This window comes from Ambystoma mexicanum, chromosome 4q, assembly GCF_040938575.1.
Source record: "Ambystoma mexicanum isolate Mex_15411 chromosome 4q, UKY_AmexF1_1, whole genome shotgun sequence".
NCBI lineage: Eukaryota > Metazoa > Chordata > Amphibia > Caudata > Ambystomatidae > Ambystoma > Ambystoma mexicanum.
Window position 1 is genome coordinate 334,016,615 of NC_090928.1, and position 20,131 is coordinate 334,036,745.

Genomic DNA, 20,131 nt, shown 5'->3' on the forward strand with positions numbered 1-20,131 from the left:
TAACCGCAGCTGTGGAGAAAGCCTACGGTTAAAGGTTGTACAAAAGTCAGTAGAACACACCCACTGTCACAGCCATAAATGTATGCTTGCCACTGTAACAGAAATGTTACAGGAGCAGTGAGAAATGGGATACTAGGAATCGCCTCAGCACTCCACATAGGGTGGTTGTGCTGATCTCACAAAAAGGAAAAGCTAAGAAGGATAAAAAGTATCCCTCCATCTTTGAGACCAGTAGTTTTCAAGGCAAATACAAATATAAAAAGGAGAGCCCAAAGTACTCCCAGAAACACTGCACAAAGGTGCTGTGTGCGGCAAAAGTGAAACAGATGCCATAAAAAATATGAAAATCTATAAAATAAAGCTCCTGTGGGATACCCAACAAAATTAAAATAAATCCAACATACATATATCCTTCAGTCCTGCATCTTCACACACTACTCGCCACATATTTTTCTTGCAGAAAAGGAAGAAATGTATTCTGTGCTTGAAGAATTTGTTTTAATTTATCAAAAAAACGATTAAAAGAAAAATGTCTCAATAGACCACAGAACAATCTCACAACCAATGCAGGTGGACTCATTTGTACAAGAATTTACATGTTTGGGGGTTAGTAAGAAAATGAATAATATGTACACAATAAAAATGGAAATGCTTTGAAACAACACATTTTTCTATGACACAGCCATGTGTCTGGACTAATAGCTTGTAATTTAAATTCTTCCTCCGGCCATTTTCTATTGATTTGGTGACTTCTAATGGCCAAATGTAACAAGCGTCCCTGTGATAAATTGATTTCAATATCACGAGCTTCGTCTCAGACCCATATTCGTAACCCCAATGTACTGTATCCAACACAAAACAGAACAATGTCAACAAACGTGTTTCAGCCTCTAATTAGGTGGCTTTAACTATCCCGCCCCACAATTTAACTAGGCCTTCATCAGGACAAACAACGAATCACACTTTGTAGCACAGATGGATCATGATATGTTCCCAATCTTTTCCTGCGAGAAAACAACATACCATCAGTTTCACCTGTCAATCACTCTCTGCAAATTATGTTGCATTCGAACGGTTGGAAAAAACTAAATTTACTTGGCACACTGGATTGTAATCCCTTTCCCAAGCTGTATATGCTCATATGCAGGACTGAAGGACATATGTAGATGGTTGGATTTATTTTAATTTTGAGGTGTCTCCCACAGGAGTTTTTTCTCATAGATTTTCTCATCCCGTTAGAGTAAGACATTAGTCGGGTCCCCACCTGCTATAGGTTAAAAAAAAATATATGAAGGCACAACGACATAAATCAAAGTAAAACACAATAAACAGAGTTCCCATGGTCATAGAGGAAATAATGAAGGAGAGGAAAAAGCCCCCCCTCATTCAGTAGAATACATTTTTACTCACAAGCTGTGTTGACAGCTGCGGTAATGCACAGGAGGGTCACCATTTCTTGTGTGCTTGTCCTTTCTTTGTCCTCCTTCTGCCGTGCCGGGTGGGGGAGGTCCTGGTTTGACTTTTGTCTTCAGCAGGAATATTTTGGGAAGGCCGCCGAGACTCCAGAGTATCTGTGAAGACAGGAAACGAGGCACAAGTCCGAAACTCCACAGCACTTTGTCTTCTGGCATGCCCGATTGGAACCAGTCCTAAAGTTTGAATGTAGCATGTGTGCTGATTGGCTGGGTTCCTGGATAAACGGCCTGGATCTGGAAGCTGAAAATAAGTCTAGAACGGGAGCGGAATCCGATGAGGAAAAAGAAGGGAAGATGGCTGTAGTTGATTCCAGCAGCCAGAGATGCCTGCTTTGCAACTTCTGCCTGTGCTGACCCCTTTTCCATGCAACAGAAGGGTCCCGAAGTTGATGACTCTGACCCTTAGAATGGTGGGACCAATTGTTAGAACAGTTTTTCTAAAGCCCAACCAAGGGCTTCATAAAACCATATCTGAGGGAGTAGAAAACTCCACTCTTAGTACAAGACTGTACCACCTCAGAACATTTGGTAGCATAGACAGAGCAGCCTGGCTTATTTTAGGAGGGAGAGAGGACTGTAGCTTGGTACAAAGAAATTGTAGCATACATTTGGTCCAAAGAAACACTGAAACATTATGTATTGTAAAAATAAAGGGTTTATTGAACTACAAGTAGGCCCAGATAAATCTTGGGGAAATAAGTATTATAACAGATATAAACACAATTATAAAAAAACAACTCAATACTTATGGGTTACAACCCAAATTATAACCTTAGTTAGAGTACACTAAGCAGTCAAGGTGAGTCAAACCTAGAACACATTCAGAATGGCAGTCCGCTATTCTTGGGGAGTAAAAGCAGGTCATATATACTTTTAAAGTACAAACAGTAATTCAAGGGTAGTAGACCCCGTCAGTCATGCAGCAACACACAGTCACAGAAATCACTTAATAATCCAACCTAGTCACAAGTATACACCGTGCAACAGATATTACTTTGTAGAACACAGTTCAGAGCGAATAATGTAACTCTTACTTTCTGGAGGGCCTTAAGCTACTCAATTCTAAGTATGAACACTCCATAACTATTTTAGAATGCACTAAGCAATTCAGGCAAAGCAAACCCCAATGTTACCAGTTTAGAAGAGTAGCAGCTGTTCAAGGTAAGTAAAGAACCATATACTTTTAAGAGGGGCTACCAGCAACTCAAAGACAAGTACTAACTTCAAGACTGTTTTAGAAATGCACTAAGCAGATCAGGGAAAGCAAAAGACAGTTTTGCACTTTAAGAATGACAATCTGTTATTTAGGGCATGCTAACCCTATTGGTGAACTTTTACACTCATTCAGTTAAGAATAATAAAACAGTACCACTACTTATTACTTTTCAAGTGACTACTTATATGGATGTGGCTTGCACCGACACTTATAAGCATAAACCCTAAGACTGTTTTAGGTGTGTATAAAGCAGATCAGGGAAAGCAAAACCCAATGGCACACTTTAAGAAAGACAATGTATTTCAAGGTAGGTAACCCCTATTGGTAAGCTTTTACACTTATTCTGTTCAGAATTATAAAACAGTACCAATACCTATTACTTTTCAGACAGGGGCATACTTTTAGAGGGGCAGAATGCTCCTCAAGGGTGAGTATAAACTTAAGGGCACTTTGCAACATATTCTACTACAGCGAAACAGTTAACACTAATTTATTTAGCAAGTAAGTACTTTTACACTTGTTATACTTTTCAAGACAGTATCCTGATCTTAAAAAGTCCTTCCCTAGTCTATAGCATGAGTTTTCGCAGAGGCAGAAGAGGGACCCTAGTGGTCTAGGAGCCAGCTGTAGGCAGGTCAAGATAGGTTTCAGTTACAGGAAAGTCAGAGTTCCGTAGGAGATCTTCTTAAACAAGTAAGAATTTCCTTCAGAATTAGTTAGAAGTGCTCAGGGACTTCACAGAAGACTCACTATATGCGTTCCAGCATTAGGCCTGGGCAAGTGGTATGGGCAAACTCCCATCTACACTAATCACCCACTCAGGCTCACGGGATTCACACGCGACTTACGATAAGTATTACCCAATCCAACAGAGTACCTTAAAAGAAAAGAAGTTCTTCAGAGTGGATGCGATCAGGATGCAGCAGCAGCACAGGACCCGGTCCCTGGAAAATTGGTCTGGAGACGAAAGAAATGGACACTGGATGGGAAATTGCAGTGGAAGTTGTCAGAGAAGGCTTCCAGCAAAGGTTTCTTCACGGATTCTCAAAGCTCTGTCGATTTGGTGCCTTTTTACAGGAGCCAGATGAAGAACGAATATCGCCTGTTGGATTCTCTTCACTCTATCGGTCCTGCACTCTGGTGATTTGAATCAGGTCTCTAGAGATACAGCAGGAGATCACCAAAGTTTCGGAAGGATTCAGACTCCGGAAGACCATGAAGACTGGCTCGAAGTCCCAAGGTATTGCCAGTTTGCATCCCAGCAAGGTCGCAGCACGTCATGGGATGGCTCAAAATGCAGGTCTTCTTGACACTAGTGAATTGGAAGGAAGGGTTGTATCAGGCTCATGTTACACAGTAGGGTCTCTGGTCACTTGAACTTGCTACAGACGTCTTTTCTTCATCTTCCTCTTCGGATTCAGTTCCAGTGATCGGCTTGTCAGCAGCTTCCAGGTTTGAAGTATTTATCAGGAATTACATCACAACTTCTGCAAACTCTCCCTGCAGTTTACAGAAAGAGGCGGTCTGGCTGTCCAACCAGGACAGCCAGCCCCCCATTGGGAACTGGTTCCTTTCAGACAAGGTGAAAGACAAAGAGCTGAAGAGTTTGGACTCCTCCCTCTCTTCCTGCCTTTCCAGACACTCTGGAGCCTCGCTAGGGAATACAAAGGAGTCCAGTTAAAGATAAAACTTCATCCGAGGTCGTTCCTGCCTAGAATGGCAGAAGACGTCCTAGGAAACTACAAGCAAATGAAAAATGGTGAAAGAAGGAGCCCACCATTCTAGCAGAATGATGGCCCTCATGTGTATTACTGAGGCTGATTTGACAGCCTGCAAATAATAATGACTAAAAGTCACACAATTAAAACCACTGCCACCAGCCATTCAAGTAAACTTGCAATTGTAACACAAATGTTGCCAGGTAAGTATGAAAGGGGATACATTGTAACCACCCAGCACGCCACATAAGGTGGGGTATGCTGGCTCACTAAAAATAATGCAAAGGGGATGTGAATCCCACTTTACCTCTTGGGAACAGTAGTACACCCAAGAAATAAGAGAAACAAAAGAAAGGCACTGCATTTAAAATGCTGTGTGCTGCCATAGTACATTAGTCAGTCAGTCCAAAGTTATGGGAACCTATAATTCCAATCATACACTACAGAGAGGCATAAAAACATCACCCACATAAAAAGAGTAAAAGACTAGGTGAAAGGGGAACACGTGTCCTACTCACATAGGGACAAGTTAACAATTACCAAATCCAAGCAAAATATACTAGGGTTGACACAGGTCAGCAAGATTTATCATGATTAGGAAAATCTTATTCAACACCATTCAGTCCTAAAGAGACCTGCATTTCTAGCAATCCCTCGACGAGCTGTGACCTTCCTGAGCTACAAAACAACCAATACCCTGGGACCTCGAGGCTAAGTGCTGTGCAACATCTTCCCATGAACGTATATAGCTGAAACCTGGGTGGACTCCTGTTGGACCTCCCGAAGCAAGGTTCCCCTCCTTGAAGTTCCCTCACCGGAGTGCTGGACCGAGATAGCGAGGCAAATCGATCAGACAATGACCGTTCTTCATCTGGTAAAGTGAAATGGGTGCCAATTCCACAGAGCCACGAGAAGCACTGAAGAATCCTCTGCTGGGAGCTTTTCCTCTTGATTGCTGCTGCAATTTCCCATCCAGCGTCCTTTCTTTTGTTACCACGACCAAGAATCCAGAGACCGGGTTCTGTGCTGCTGCATCTTGAAGGCGTCCATCTGCAAGCTCTTCTTCACTGCTGAGGAGCTGTGTAGTTTGAGGTAAATACTTATGAAGTCTTGGTCGCTCCTGTGTGGCCAGGATGGTGATTCGTGTAGTTGGAAATTTGTCCATACCTTTCGCCTGGGCCTAACGCTGGAATGCATCTAAGGAGCCTTCTACGAAGTGCCTGAACACTTCCACTAACTCTAAAGTCTGTTACTTACTTGTTTGATGAGAAATACTCTGGAACCGACTGCTGCATTTGTGCTTTATTCTGACCTGCTTAATTTTGGCTACTGGACCAGCAGTGTCCCCTGTCTGCCTCAGAGCTCTCATGCTCTAGATTAGGGAAGGACTTCTAAAGTATAAGGCCTCTGTGAAGAAATTATAACACATGTTGCAAATTACTTACTTGCTATGTGTTAGTGCTGTAACTGCATATTCCTGAAATAGAGTAAGTTACAAGTGTTACAAAGTCCTTGCTTACCCTGTGAATTAATGACTGCCATTCTGAAAAGTATTACAAAGTTATTTACTTACCTTTGAATTGTGTTCCACTATTCTAGAAAGTAACATTGTTAGTATAACTGTATTATTGCTTGAAACAGAATAAGGAATAGTTAACTACCAATAGTGTCCTATTACCTTGAATTACACATGGTCATTCTAAAAGTCTAATAATGTGGTTTTACTCCCCTTGAATAGCATACTGCCATTCTAAATGTGTAACATTGGGGTTTACTCACCTTGAACTGCATACTTGTATTCTAAATGTGGTCAAATACGTTGGGTTACTTACCCTAAGTATTGTGTTGGTTTGTATATTGTGTGCATGACTTATAATAGTACTTACTGGTCTACATAATTCTCTTTGCCTGTGTATATGTAAAATAAACCATAATTTTTGCAATATTTCAGTGGGTAAGTGTTTCTTTAGACCACATGTATGCTAAAAGTTCTTAGTACCTTCCTATAGCCCTCTCTCCCCACTAAGATAAGCCTGGCTGCTCTGCCACCCACCAGTACCATGAGTGGTACAGGCCTATACTAAGAGTTAGAGTTTCTGTATTGCCCAAGGGATAGTCCTATAAATTCTTAAGTAGGTGGACTTAAAAACTGTCCTAGCAGTGAAGCACAAAATAATTCAATTTAGACAGGCAAGTACAAATATATTTATTATAGGCCCAAAAACACACACTAGAACAATGAATCAAGATGTTAGTAATATCACACAATACTCAATTATCAAACATATAAACAGTCACCTTTATGTTTGTTGGAATGCATACAATAACTTAGTCAACTAAAAATAGTGATGCAGTAGAATGAAACCAGTTCACAAGAACATGTCCTAACTTTATAAGTCCAATCCCTATAATGTATAGTGCCTTGTTATCAAATGTCACAATGCTTCTTCTAAAGAGAGGGGACAGATGTAGGAAGAGTTCTTGTGGAGGTGAAAATGTTCCAGAAGATATTCACTAAGTTACACATATGTAAAATATTATTCCCATCAATCAGATAAAAGCTTTTAGATCGGATGATCAAAGACTGATGGAATGCAAAAATTAAAGTGTTTGCTAAGGTTTATTCTAAAGAGAACAGGGGGAGGCGAATCATTGCAATTACTTACCCCCCTCACTCTGATATTCCCAGGTGACTAGGTATGTTGACTAGGGAGGGGAGGGGTAAGAGGTCACTCGAGGTAGGTTTTTCCGCCGTTGGATCAAGTAGAAGATGCCCAGGTTCTGCAAGTGCAAGTATTCATCCGGTCGGTTCCAGGAGCAAAGTGCAACCCTTTGCGAAGAAGAAATGCAGAAGGTACCGGTGCAGACCTTCTCAGGACACTTCACCAGATGGGGGAAGGAGAGTTCCAGCGAGTGCTACCAGAGACTGTCAACAGCAGGCGTCTTTCCAGTCGCAGTTGAAGACCTTCCAGAGCAGGATCACCTGATGCTGAAACTTGGCAGGAAGGCGATGTGTGGCACGAGCTGGGCACCACCGAAGTTGCTGCCACGGATGTGGAACAGAGATGATTCTACCAAGGTAGCTCCCACTGGAGAGCTGGCCAGTCCACCGGGTGGTCCAGGGACACTTGCGAAAGCTCAGGACGGATGAATCCCAAAGAAAGCCTCGAGACTGGTTGGTCCCATTGGTCCAAGGGTTGAAGTACCATTCAGGGCCTTTGCAGGTCAGGTAGTCCAGCAGTGCTTCAACAGGCCAAAAGCAGGAAGGGATTCCAGGTCTCTTCAGGAGTGTCCACGGATCTTCAGTTGACTGCTCTTCTACACAGGATACTTGGCTCCAAAGCCGATCTGAAGCAATGGATGCAGGAGTCCTCTTCCTATCCGAAATCCTGGCTGTTAGCAAGTCCACCAATAAGGATCTTGACCACTGAAACAGCCAGCAGTGGTCCAATCAGGGAGCACTGTGGGTTTTCACTCACGCCCCACACACAGATTCTCTGGCAACACAGATGTGGAGTGGGACTAAACAGTCCCATCCACTTTCTGCCTCCCGCCCCACAAACATCTGCTGCCACTAGCAAAAAGACTAGGGTGATACAAAAGAATGCCCATTGCATTGTAAGATGCAGTGTGCACTGTTAAAAAGCTACCAAAAACGTAAAAAAAGAAAAAGGGAAACACTTTACCAGTACCGATATAGCGGTCTAGTCAGTTTCCCCATAACACATTAGCAGGAGCCCATTAGAAGCTCTGAGAAGTGCCTCAACGAGCATTTACCGCCATCTGCCTTAAATGACATTTTCGAGCCAGCCGAGTTCCATGATCCACAACCGACTTCAACGCTGACCATTGTCAAGCTAGAGTCGCTTAAAGACAACAGAGACGTCTCAACCAGTGCTCCAGAACCTCCGAACAGCACTAACAATGATTCTGACCCGAGCCGCTGTGTAGGCCAGCCTGCAGCCTTTCGTCCAGCTCCGCTTGCCGAACCGTCTTGCCACCTGATACCCGCAGCAGACTCCGGTCTCGAACTCTGTCACAGAAGCCTGCAAAGCGCCCTGAAGCCGACTCAACCTTGTTGAGCGCCAAGAACACCAACAACAAAAGGTATGATATGGTTCTGTCCCACTGGTCCTTCGCAGAAGGCCCCTGCAGACAGTTTAAGACCCTTCTCCCCTTTTGCAGAAGCCAAGAAACCCTTACTGACTATTGTGGTTATTAACCATACCAAATACCCTGCTGTCAGTATCCAGAGTGCATCCCTTTTCCTTCTTAGAACTGTCTGTCCTATGTATTCCTTTTACTGGGTGGGTTGTATTGAGCAGTGTTATGTTGTGTAATAATAAAGTTGATATTTTTATACAACCTTGACTCGACACTCCTTTTATCATTGGGTAATAATTATATTTTCGCTGTGCTACTACTAACCGATGATCCACAAACTTTAGAGGCTAAAAGCCTGCCTTTCCGTCCATGTAACCAAAATTGGACAATGAGATTTATAATTTTAATTGTATGCTTGTTGATTCCAATCTGGTGAAGGTGTGGTGTCGATTGATGGTTTAGAAACCCCTGCACCACTTATACCTCAGAATGTGATCAATGACAGAGCTGTAGAGCCCAAACATGATGGCTGTGCACCCCTGAATTACTGCCCCTGGAGAACATGCACAGCACTTAAAATACCCACTATGAGCTCAGACAGGCATAAAGTTAATGGCGTCTATGATGCTCTGAAAAACATGAGACTTGATTAAAAGTTCAAACCAAAGAACTGCTGCTTTGGGTCTGCAGAGCACCAGAAGTGAAATTGCATTTACACAGAAATGCATATAAAATAGCGGACAAGTAGCAAAAATCAACTAACCACTTTAAAACATTTACCATTATAGGAACACATATGCAATGAAGAATTACAGGTAAGTAAAGATCTTATGTGCTTTTAGGGAGTTTAGAATATGTCCATGACAAAGACAATAGTTTAGCTCCTGGTTGTACGGAAAAGTTGGGTAATAACAGAATTTCAGGGGAGTTAGACAACCTTAATGATAGCTAGGATGTAGGGATCCACAAGGTTTGTCCGTAACCTAGGTTTGTTCCACTGATCGCAGGCCCAGAAGAACAAGGTTGCAGAGCTGACCCAGAAGATTGAAGCATAAATAGTTAGTGTTTTATGTTACTTTAGAAGATGGTCTGCACACAAAGCCCCCAAGGTCTGAAGATGGACAATTTTAGGAAGGATATCTCATTAGGCAACTTTACCCCCATATTCTATGGGCCCCCAAACATTTTTCTTTTGAACTTGTCCTGACTTTTTACAGGGCCTTCAGCTTAGTGAACGAATGGGCCTACCTTAGTGAACCAATTCTGGGGTCGCTGCCAACAATCTTCTGTATGCATGAGGTCATAACCAGAGTGCTTTGCAACAGGAAAGGTAAAGGGAAGAAAACAGGAACAAGGTGTGCCGCAGATCTAATATGGCGTAAACCTTCTCTCAACAGAAAGAGCTCTGGGCTCACTCCCTTGTGCTACTAAGTCCCACCCATCTTCCTGTCTGTTGCATTCAAAGTCTATCTAGCTCATGGTCCTCCCTGTGTGGTTCCTGTTAAAGTGGCAGGTCTCCCTTGAAGCTGCTGAGAGACCAGACTCCCTGGCTCCTGCAAACCACATTCTCATACCTTATGAATGGGGTCCCCCTAGCAGGGTGGCCTAATGTAACAACAGACAAGACAGACCAAGACATGACAGTTCTCTGCCATCGATACTGAGAGGTGGGAGCTGGCTTCAGATTGAAAAAGTTACATATGAAAGGCTGTTGGGTTTCCTGTCTCCTTTGGTATCCCTCTGCAGCCAGGCCCTTTGTGGGCCTGTTTGGTATACCCCCTGTTGGTATGATAATCACTGCCACCAGCTGCAGGGCCTAACAAAAGAGCAGGGCATTTCCATGGAGCCTTTGGTAGTTAATCAGGCTGAACATGGCAGGGGGAAGGCCGATCCTCCCCCTTCCTGTGGATGACATTGCACACTCCTTGGTTGTCACATTCCAGCTAAATATGACAGTGACGGACTGTGCCTGTAGACGTTGTCCAACCCCGAATACACCGGTCTATGCTTTGTCATGGTGTGAGTATAGGAAAATGTGTGTGGATTAGCCCCACACATTTTCTTAAGGTCGGTCTATCATCATTCCATTTAATAAAGAAATTTAAAAAAATCCAGGCTAGCGCACGCCCACAATGCGGATGCTCTAATTCCTCACAAGCTCCCTCTCCTCAATGTCACACATAGTGCCCAAGCACTGCTGCATTTGACTTTCGATGTTCAGCTCTGCCCTCTATGGCTCTCACTTGTATTTTTACTTATTTGAAGAACAGGGTTGTCAATTTCTATCAGAAAAGACTTACGATCAGGGACCACTGTGGGTTTCACTCATACATGCACTTCAGACTCTCTGGCACCACAGATGTGTAATGGGACCAGCCAGTCCCACCCACTTCCTGGGTCCACACACAAATGGCATGTACTAGCCTGCGAAAACTGCAGCTTTCCCGGGCAAATGCATGGCCATATTAGGGTTTTCCTGACCTGAGAAGGCCAAAAAGAAATATGGCCTAAGAACATGCAACAAATCTTATGGCACTGGCCACGTTTAGTAGCCAGATGTGGTAAATGTGAATGTGCACATTAAAAGTTCTGCAAAAATGGTAATATAGCTTTAGGCAGATGCTTCAATTGTCTCTTGAACCTGAAGATGGTGTAGGGGCTGAGATGTTAAAGTGAACAATGGTGCGATCAGAGGGGGAGTGTGGGGGGGGGGGGTTTATGGGTGAATTAAGAAGTCAGTGGAGTAGAGAGAAAGACAAGGTCAAGAGAGCTCCCACCAGAGAAGCTAGGCTGGTCATCAAGGGAGTAGCCAGACAGAAGTGAGTTAAGTTCAAAGCGTGTGGCTATGGCGTGCTTGGGTAAGGTTTAAGTCCCCCATCATGACAATGGGGATGTCAGTGGGAAATGTCAAGGAAAATTTTCAGATCTGGGAAGGAGTCGTCGAGAGGACCAAGGGGTCAACGGAGAGCCAGAACAGCGAAAGGAGTAGGAAAGAGGAGTTGAATGAGGTCATATTCAAAAGTGGAAGAGCTAATGATAGAGGAGGGCATTGGTGAGGGCCTTCTTGATAGCAGCTAGTGTAGCAGATTCATGAGAGAATATTCAGGTTTCTGTGACAGCAAGAAGTTAATGTTTAGGGTGAAGAGAGTCAAAATGGAGCAGGTTGAATTTCTGAATTGGGGGTATAGCTAACCAAACAACAGTTAATGGGCCCGAAACAGGGATGTACCTTGGTACTGTGAGTTAACAGCAGCTCCTTAATGAATGGACAGGCTCTCGATCGATTGATTCCTATGTGTGGGAACATTAGTCGGGCAAAGGTAGAGCACTACAATGTCTCTGCATGAGCAGGGGTTTTGGCCCTAGGCCCATACAGGGAGTTGCCCCTTTGCTATATTTGGTCCTTAGCGGCAGACACTCTGGTTGCACACATAGAAGAGACTTAATAAGGGAGGCAGTGTGTCACAAGACCCTCTAGGAGCCATTCTGTGTGCTCACTTTGGCGACCATCCTTCCAGCTTGTATGCAGGCAAGTTCCTGGCTGTTGTAAGCTCTGGGTGCTTCATTTTTCAAGCAGGAACCTCAGATGATGGTCAGGATCCTCACCAACACGTACACACACGTGCACATGTGCGCACACGCACTTGTCCCTCTGCTATGCTTTGGTCCATGCAGAAACAGGAAGCAGAAACTAAGTGATGGACAACTGCTCTCTCCAAGACCCACTTCTATAAAGTCCATAAGAGGCCCAGAGTATATGCCCACATATCCTCCCATGCAAGTCGGCCTCGTGAGCCACCTTATGTTTGAAGGGGTAATGGCCCTGTAGGCTACCATGTGGGATGGTGCAAGATGACATTATCATGGAGACCATTAGGCTAACTGAGGTAGACTGCTCTGTCTGATCACAGGGATGAAGGGTTGAACTGGCCTTGCCAGCATTTGAACTTGTGTATTACAGGCTGGCCCTGTGTCGGAGGTGAGCAAGCGTGGGCTATCCCCAGGACAAAGATACAGTGCGACGACCTATTCATGTTTACTCGTTGGGGTGCATGGTCACCCAGTATTCTTGTTCATAAAGGGGCTGCAATTGACCACCTTTCATTTTGTCAAAGTATGTACTGTGCCCCCTCCACCTTGATTGATGGGTTTATCTTTCCTACTGGCCCTACCCACCTCCAGCTCAATCCGCTGCATTCAACTTCGCTCCGACTCGTGGCATTATTGTTATGGGGGCAACCAACTGCTATGACGATGCAACTTGTTTCTTGGCTGTTGGCTGCAGCATAGGATGTCCCATGCTTGAGGGTAGCTTGACGATGGAAATGGGGTGATCCAGGGACTCCGGGGGCTGCCTCCTGCTCTGTAATTCAGGCCCTGGATGAGGTATATGGGGATCTTCAGACATCGCACCTCATCCGTAGCCAGGCTTTTAAGACCACCCCCCACTTAACTGGAAGTCACCAAAACTGCCCGATGCAAGGACAGTGAATGAGAAGAACAAGTTACTTACCAAACTGGTAACGTTCTTTCGACTGGATGTTCCTCCAACGTATCCCTCACCTATGACATGATGTCCACAGCTGTGCTGCTTCGGAAAATGTACTCGGCAGAGGGCGTCCTTGCGTCGAGTCGATATCCCTCGAAGGCCTCAGTCAAGGGTGACTTCGTCGGGCAAGTAGCACGCAGGGCGCCTGTAGCCTCAATTCATGTTTTTCCCCCCTCACAACATGTGACACACGTGCCTAGACCACAGCATCGACTGCACTTAGCCTTGCGGAATGTAAGCTGTAATGGCAAGGGAAATTCTTGAGAGGGGTAGGCTGGGAGGGCTATGAGGAATATGTTGGAGGAACATCCAGTCGAAAGAACATTACCAGTTTGGTAAGTAACTTGTTGTTCGAATGGATTGTGTCCTCCAACGTATTCCTCATCTAAGACAGACTCCCAAAGCAGTAATCAGGTTTAGAGGAGGGAAAAGAATTTAGACATAGCCAATTACATGGCAGAGTAAAGCACTGCCTTACCAAAGGCAACATCTTGAGCATGGGCAGTATGCTTAACAAACGTGTGCATAGAAAACCACGTTGCAGCTTCACAGATATTTTTCACTGGCACACCCCACTGAAGGGCTGTCAAAGTAGCAATGCCCCTGGTGGAATGAGCTCGCAAGCCCTCAGGAGAGTCCTTACCAGCCAAATGGTAGCATTCCGAAATAGCGAGGATAATCCACCTAGACTATGTCTGCTTAGCAACAGCCTGTCCTAATCGGTGTCCAGTATACCCCACAAAGAGCTGGTTGTCCACTCTGATTTTGGCCATTTTAGAAAGATTAAAGCTCAAGGTTCTTCTAGGATCCAACCTATGGAGCCTTTCCTCTTCCTTACTAGGATGTGTAGGAGGATAGAACCGGGGAGTACTACCTTCTTACTCAGATGAAATTCTGACACCACCTTAGGTAGAAGGGACGGACGTACTATCAATACAACCCTGTCCTTGTGGAACAAAGTAATGGGTGGCTTAGAAGAAAGTGCCTGCAACTCGCTCACTCTGCGAGCAGCAGTAACTGCAACCAGGAAAACAGTTTTCAGTGTCAACAATCTTAACGGGCAAGAGTTCAAACGGAGCACCCATCAGATATTTGAGAACCAAATTAAGGTCCCAGACCGGCCCCTGAAACGGCGACGGCGGGAAAACATTTGTGAGTCCTTTCAAAAACTGAGTTATCAATGGAATTTTAAAATAAGAGCATTCCTCTGAAGAACGCTTAAATATAGACAGCGCTGCCAGATAACCTTTAATCGTACCCACTTGAAGACCCCTGTGGGCCAAAGAAAGCAAGAAGGAGAGAACCTCCGGAATCAAGCACCGAAAAGGATTTACATTCCATCCTCTGCACCAGTCACAAAACTTACATTACCGACAACAGTACAGGGACTTCGTTGCCGGCCACCTGGCTGAAAGCAACACCTCCATCAAGTCATCCGGGAGGTCCCAAACCTTGCCATGGGCTATAGTATCCAAGGCCCACACATCGGAAGTAATGGCTTGCCATTCTTCGAGATGTTGCAACAGCCCCCCCCCCCCCACCGGTGAGCAATGACTTTTAGAACCGACGCGGCAGTGCCCGACGGCAAAGAGGCAAATGCTTGAGCGGCTTTGGCACCCCTACCTTGCCCACCACGAGGGAACTTACGTTGGCCCCTTTGACCGGCCATCCCTTTCGCCTTTCCAAATGAGGAATAATAGCAAAAGGAACCACCCCTCCCATTCCTGTCCCCTAGGCCGAAAAGGCTGAGGTTGCCGTACAGCATTTGGCAGCTGCTTTGGAGGTCTGGAACTTCTCAAGGCTTTTGTCAGCCTTGCTGCCAAAATGTTGCAAACCGTCAAAGGGCAGGTTGAGAAGACGGGCCTGCACGTCGGGTGCAAAACCCGACTTCAGCAACCACGCAAATCTGCGCATCACGGTGCTCGCAGCCATGGACCTAGCGACACTATCTGCAGTGTCCAACCCGGACTGAAGGAATTCACACATGGCATCCTTGCCATCCTGCACAATAGCCAGAAAGACATCCCTTTCCTCCCCTTTGGGAATATGCTCAGCTGCCAGCGAAATGCAATTCCACAGAGTGTGTGAAAACTTTGCTAAGGCACAGGTGGAGTTGGCCGATTTCAGCACCATACTCCCAGTGGAAAACACATTATGAGCCCATCCATCCATGCGCTTATCGTCCCTATCCGGAGGGATGCTAGGGTACGCGGCCTGCTTTGAGGTGGGCGTAGCCACTTGAACCACCAAACTCTCGGGAGTGGAGTGAGCCGACAGGTAGCCGGGGTCGCTACTGGATCAGCAGTATTTCCAAGATAGCGACTTGTTAACTGCCGGAATAGTCTCCAGAGTAGTCCAAGTAGCAGCCACCCTCTTTTGTAAGGCCACATGAAATGGCAGCACCGGGTCAGTGGACGGACCCCGATCCAAGATGTCCGTAAGATCATCTTGATCAAACTGTACCAGAGGCCTGGACCAACCAAAGTACTCAACAACTCTCAACATCAGTCTGCTAAGAGGAATCGGCATGATCACAGGGCCCGGGCCTACCAAACTCCATCTCAGGAGACGTGTCGAGGCCACTGGCATCATGCAATGATTGATGCAAATCCTCAATCCGACATTCCTCGGAAATGAGACATTCCGGAACACCAGGTGTCCCATAACATCCCACGAGGATGGCGAACGGTGATGCCGCTTCTGGGACCGCCTCGCCGAAGAGGAAGAGTCGCACAAAACCAATCCGGGAACTAGAACTCCTGGACGTCTTCCGACGAAGAGAGTCCTCTCATGAGTCGTCGGTCCACAGACCAGTGGATTTCGATTTAAGGGGCTTGGAAACTCGACCTACCTTCAATTTCCCCTTACGCTCCGGCAAGGCCTTGGCAGTCAACGACTGGCATTTCGAGCAGTCATCCATAGCGTGGTCCTCAGCCAGGCACCACAAGCAGATATGGTGCGGGTACTTGATGGGACATTTTGGACCTGCAGTCCCGACACTTCATGAAGCCAGACCGCGGGGTCGTCTGGGTGGAAGAAAAAGACAATCACACGATATGAAGTAGAAGAAACGAGGCACGCAGAATTCTTGGAGCAAACACGTTTGCGGAAAAAACGGAACTGAGGCTACGGGTGCTGTGCGTGCTACTTACAACATCCGATGGCGTCACGCTCGACAGAGGCCTTCGAGGGACATCGACAACACCATCGACGCAAGGGCGCCCTCTGCCGAGAACATTTTCCGAAGCAGCACAGCTGTGGACATCATGTCGTAGATGAGGAATACGTTGGAGGACACAATCCATTCGAAACAAGTCGCTAGTGGGCCAACCATCATGAGCTGCATTGGTCAGTTGGAGGGACCCAGGTAATGAATAAACAAAGGTTTGCAAGCACAACTTAAATGCAAAACGGTAGAAACTGCACATTTATGCTCATGGGGCTCTGTTGAGTGTCATTTGAAATTAGAAGTGCATGGGCAAGTAGCGGTTTCCTTAGAGGTCGGCCGAAAGGGAACCATGAGACAAGTATTTTGAAGATGATGGACACAGGTTGTGAGACCACAGATAGTGGAAGAATGGGATGGTCAGCTAGTCAATACACAGTAGTTGGAGAATCTGCAGTCCGGGTAAGGCATACCCTATTAACAGAGCACTTTCTCACTTCAGACTCTGAGGTTCACAACTAGACCATTAGCCGACACAGCCCCAAACCTTCTCAGCTATAAAAGGGAATAACAGCAAAGGGGAGGTGTGGGAGCTAGGTTTCACAGTGTGGAGATACTGGCGAAGGTCACAGTGTAGTGATACAGTGAGGAGAGAGGGTAGAGCAGGTACAGAGGATGAGGAGAACAGAAGGAAGGCGCAGAAGAGAAAGTAGCAGAGGGGAGAACCAGAGGAGAGTGGAGAGAAGGGGACGAGGAGAGGAGAAAGCAGAGAAGAGGGAGAAAATGCCAAAGGAGATGGAAAAGAGAAACATGGGAAGGAGAAAGAACAGCAGTGGGGATGGAGAGAATAAAAGGGAGAAAGAAGGCGAAAAAGAAATAAAGAGTGAAAAAGGCAAAGTGGTAAAGCAAAGGAGGAGGGAAGGAGAGAACATATTGATGCAATGAGAAAGCAGAGGGGGGAAAGGGAGGGCAAAGGGGAGGTGGTCAAGAGACTGAATGGAGGGATCAGGAAGGCCGCGGGGGAAGGAAGAGAGGAAAGACGCTTGTAAGTTACACTTCATCCTGACGGGGCAAGCTGCAGGGCACCCACAGCATATGGCTCACGTCAGAAAAAGCAATCCTTTCCCTCCCTCCCTTCCTGTACATGCTTCGGTCAGCAGCACACTGCTGCAAATGGTGCTGCACTTTTAGTAGTCTTTGCCTGGCTGGTCTACAATGGTCTCAGTTTCCATTTTCAACTGCCAGTTCCCATTAATATGGAGCAATATTATCCTAGTATCTGTACTGTACTTCGTTTCTCTTTACAATGCTCAAATAAATGCAAAAAAATACAATACCTTTTCAAGTAGGTCTCCCCAGGAATTCTTCTGGTATGAGGAAACGGTGATGTGAAGAGAGTGCACATCAGGAAAACAGTCTCCTTGATGGATAAATCCCCGAGGGAAATACAGCATGTCCCCTGCTTCAAGTACTGTGTCTAGAATAGGCTCTCCAATTTCTTCTTGGCTGAAATTGGCTGAAAAGAACATTCCATGACAACAATGGCTACAACAGAAATCATTCAAGAATGTGTGGTCTGAAATGGAGCTGAGGGAGTGAGTAATAGTACCAAAAGGTGTTGCAGCAGCATACTTTTTTGGGTACGACATCCATTCATTGCCTGTTTTTTTTCATGGCAGTTTTTGCTGCGATTTTTTGTACTGCAAAAGCCCATCGGAAAATATGGGGGGGGTTGCAAAGCGATATAAGGTGTTTGGGGATGTGGGGACTAGATTGTAAATAGGAGTGAAGGCGGGTTGGGGGTGCGGGGGGTAACACCCGCGCCCCAACAAAAACAAAACAATTTGATGAGTTTTTGTGGCCAAAAATCAGCAGTAAAAAATGCAGCGAAAATAAAACGTGTTTCTATGTCATTCCATCACCTGTTCTGCTGTTTTGCCAACTGTACAATCACATTTGCAGAGCTATTCTTCTACTTTTCGTGACTGGGTATCAGAAATGCGGGAAAGGAGGGAATAAAGGTTAACCGCCCTCAATTGCACACCACTCATCAAGATGAAAAACAAAAGGAGCAGGAGAATTTCCGGAACCAAGTTCTAAAAGCTTTCATCCAAAACATATTACCATGATTAAAACCTGCAGCCTCATCCAGAACGATCAACAAGGCAGTGCCCTTTGTGAAGGCATCATGAAGCAAGACACAGACAACAGATTCAAAGTTCAAAAGGAAATACTTGTATTAACTTAAATGTCAGGATGGTAGAAGGCCCATCTTGCCCTATGCTAAGGTGGGATTTCCCTACCGGAACGAAACTATGGAAAGCCTGAGTCAAAGAGTTCAACTTAAAAGTCTATCTGTGTCCAAAACCTACCTTTGCCCTCACAACTAAAGGTAAACAATGTGTATGGATGTCAATAATTAAAGAAATGGTGAGAAACAAAAATTTCTGAGCATCTTCCAGCTCTTAGATTCCTCTTCAGCTCCCCTTCCCCAAGTACAAGAAAGTTCTACAAAAGTCTCAAGATTACTTTTCCGAGTTTCGAGGCAATGGAGTTCCACACAATCCTCTGGGGTTACTTCCCCAAGTTCAAGGCAACACAGTTCACATAACGAAGGGGTATTGAGGCTCCGTCTTCGAGACATCATTTGAAGTTTATCAGCTCTCAATGTTCCCTTCCCCAAGATTTCAATGTAGCCACTTGTATTACAGGTTCAGTCTTGCAAAGTTCAAACACAAATCTAGGTTGACTTGCTTTACCAATTCACTCACAGTGCTCCTTCTTGGTTTAGTTCACAATGTCTGACTTTTACCATTTAGGGCTCACTGGTCTAGTCGCAGTTGTCAGATCACATGGTCCACCCCATCACAGGTCACGCATCCAGGCACCCTCACTGGTTTCTCTTTGTCAGCCTCTTGGCTCTGTGTGCACTTTCACACCCTGCTGGTTTCTCCTGGTTAGCCTCTAGGCTTTTCCACCACGTTACACAATTCTTGTCAGTCTTTGAGCTTGCTGCACTGTATTCATTCATACAATGTACTTTGTGGTGGCCTTTCTCTCGCCCCACCTTTGTATTGCATTTCTCTCACACTTGTGCTCTTTTCGGTAAGTGGCTGGCAAATGGGCGCTTTCATCTGTTATTAGCTTTGCCCATAAAGTTGTATTCAATTCTGCATACAATCAGCCGACTAACTTAATTTCAAGGATTGCACTTAGATCAATATTCATTGTATGTAATTCAGCTTTGTTTCAAAATGTCATTCAATTCAGTATTCAATAAGCGCCTACAGCACTTTATTGCCTATGTGTAGCCCGCTAGGAGGGGCCTGGTGCTGAGTGACTTTCCCTGACACTCACCAGTCCTCGTGTTCCTCTCCGGGGCTCCGCTTCTCTTCTTGTAAGGTCAGTGGACCGGCCTCGGCGAGTCACGCTCATCTACCCGAGGGGGTCCCCCACACGCCGGCAGCTCTGCAACTCTGGCATGGACACGGACCACCTGACCACAGCAGCAGCATTCTCCACTGATGCTTCCGACTGGTTTAAATGCTTCTTATCAAACCGTACCACCAGAGTCTTCTCTCCCTCGGCCACAACAAACCCATCTCCAATATTGTGTGTGATCCCTCAGGGATCCTGTGTCTCACCCACATTATACAATATCTTCACGAAGCTACTCTTCGACCGCTTGGACAACTTGGGTGTCGTCTACACCAACTATGCAGACGACACTCAAGTCCTATCCCCCTCACTGGCTGTTACGACCACGACTCCAAACTGCTTAACAACATCTATCTTGAATTCAAAGCCTGGATGGCCACAAACAGACTTTGTCTCAATGACGATAAGACCGAGTTAATGATCGTGGGTACGCAAGCACGCCTGAATAAACTAGACACCAGATAC

At 45.5% G+C, this 20,131-nt stretch overlaps 1 protein-coding gene across 1 annotated transcript in view; it reads right to left on the reverse strand.

The window, feature by feature from the left end:
* Positions 1–20,131, reverse strand: part of RIOX1 (ribosomal oxygenase 1) — a 603,487-nt gene that overhangs the window by 209,213 nt on the left and 374,143 nt on the right. The window contains exon 9 of the mRNA XM_069607921.1: positions 17,566–17,744. Within this exon, the coding sequence (XP_069464022.1) occupies positions 17,566–17,744 (179 nt within the window). The remainder of the gene's footprint in view (positions 1–17,565; positions 17,745–20,131) is intronic.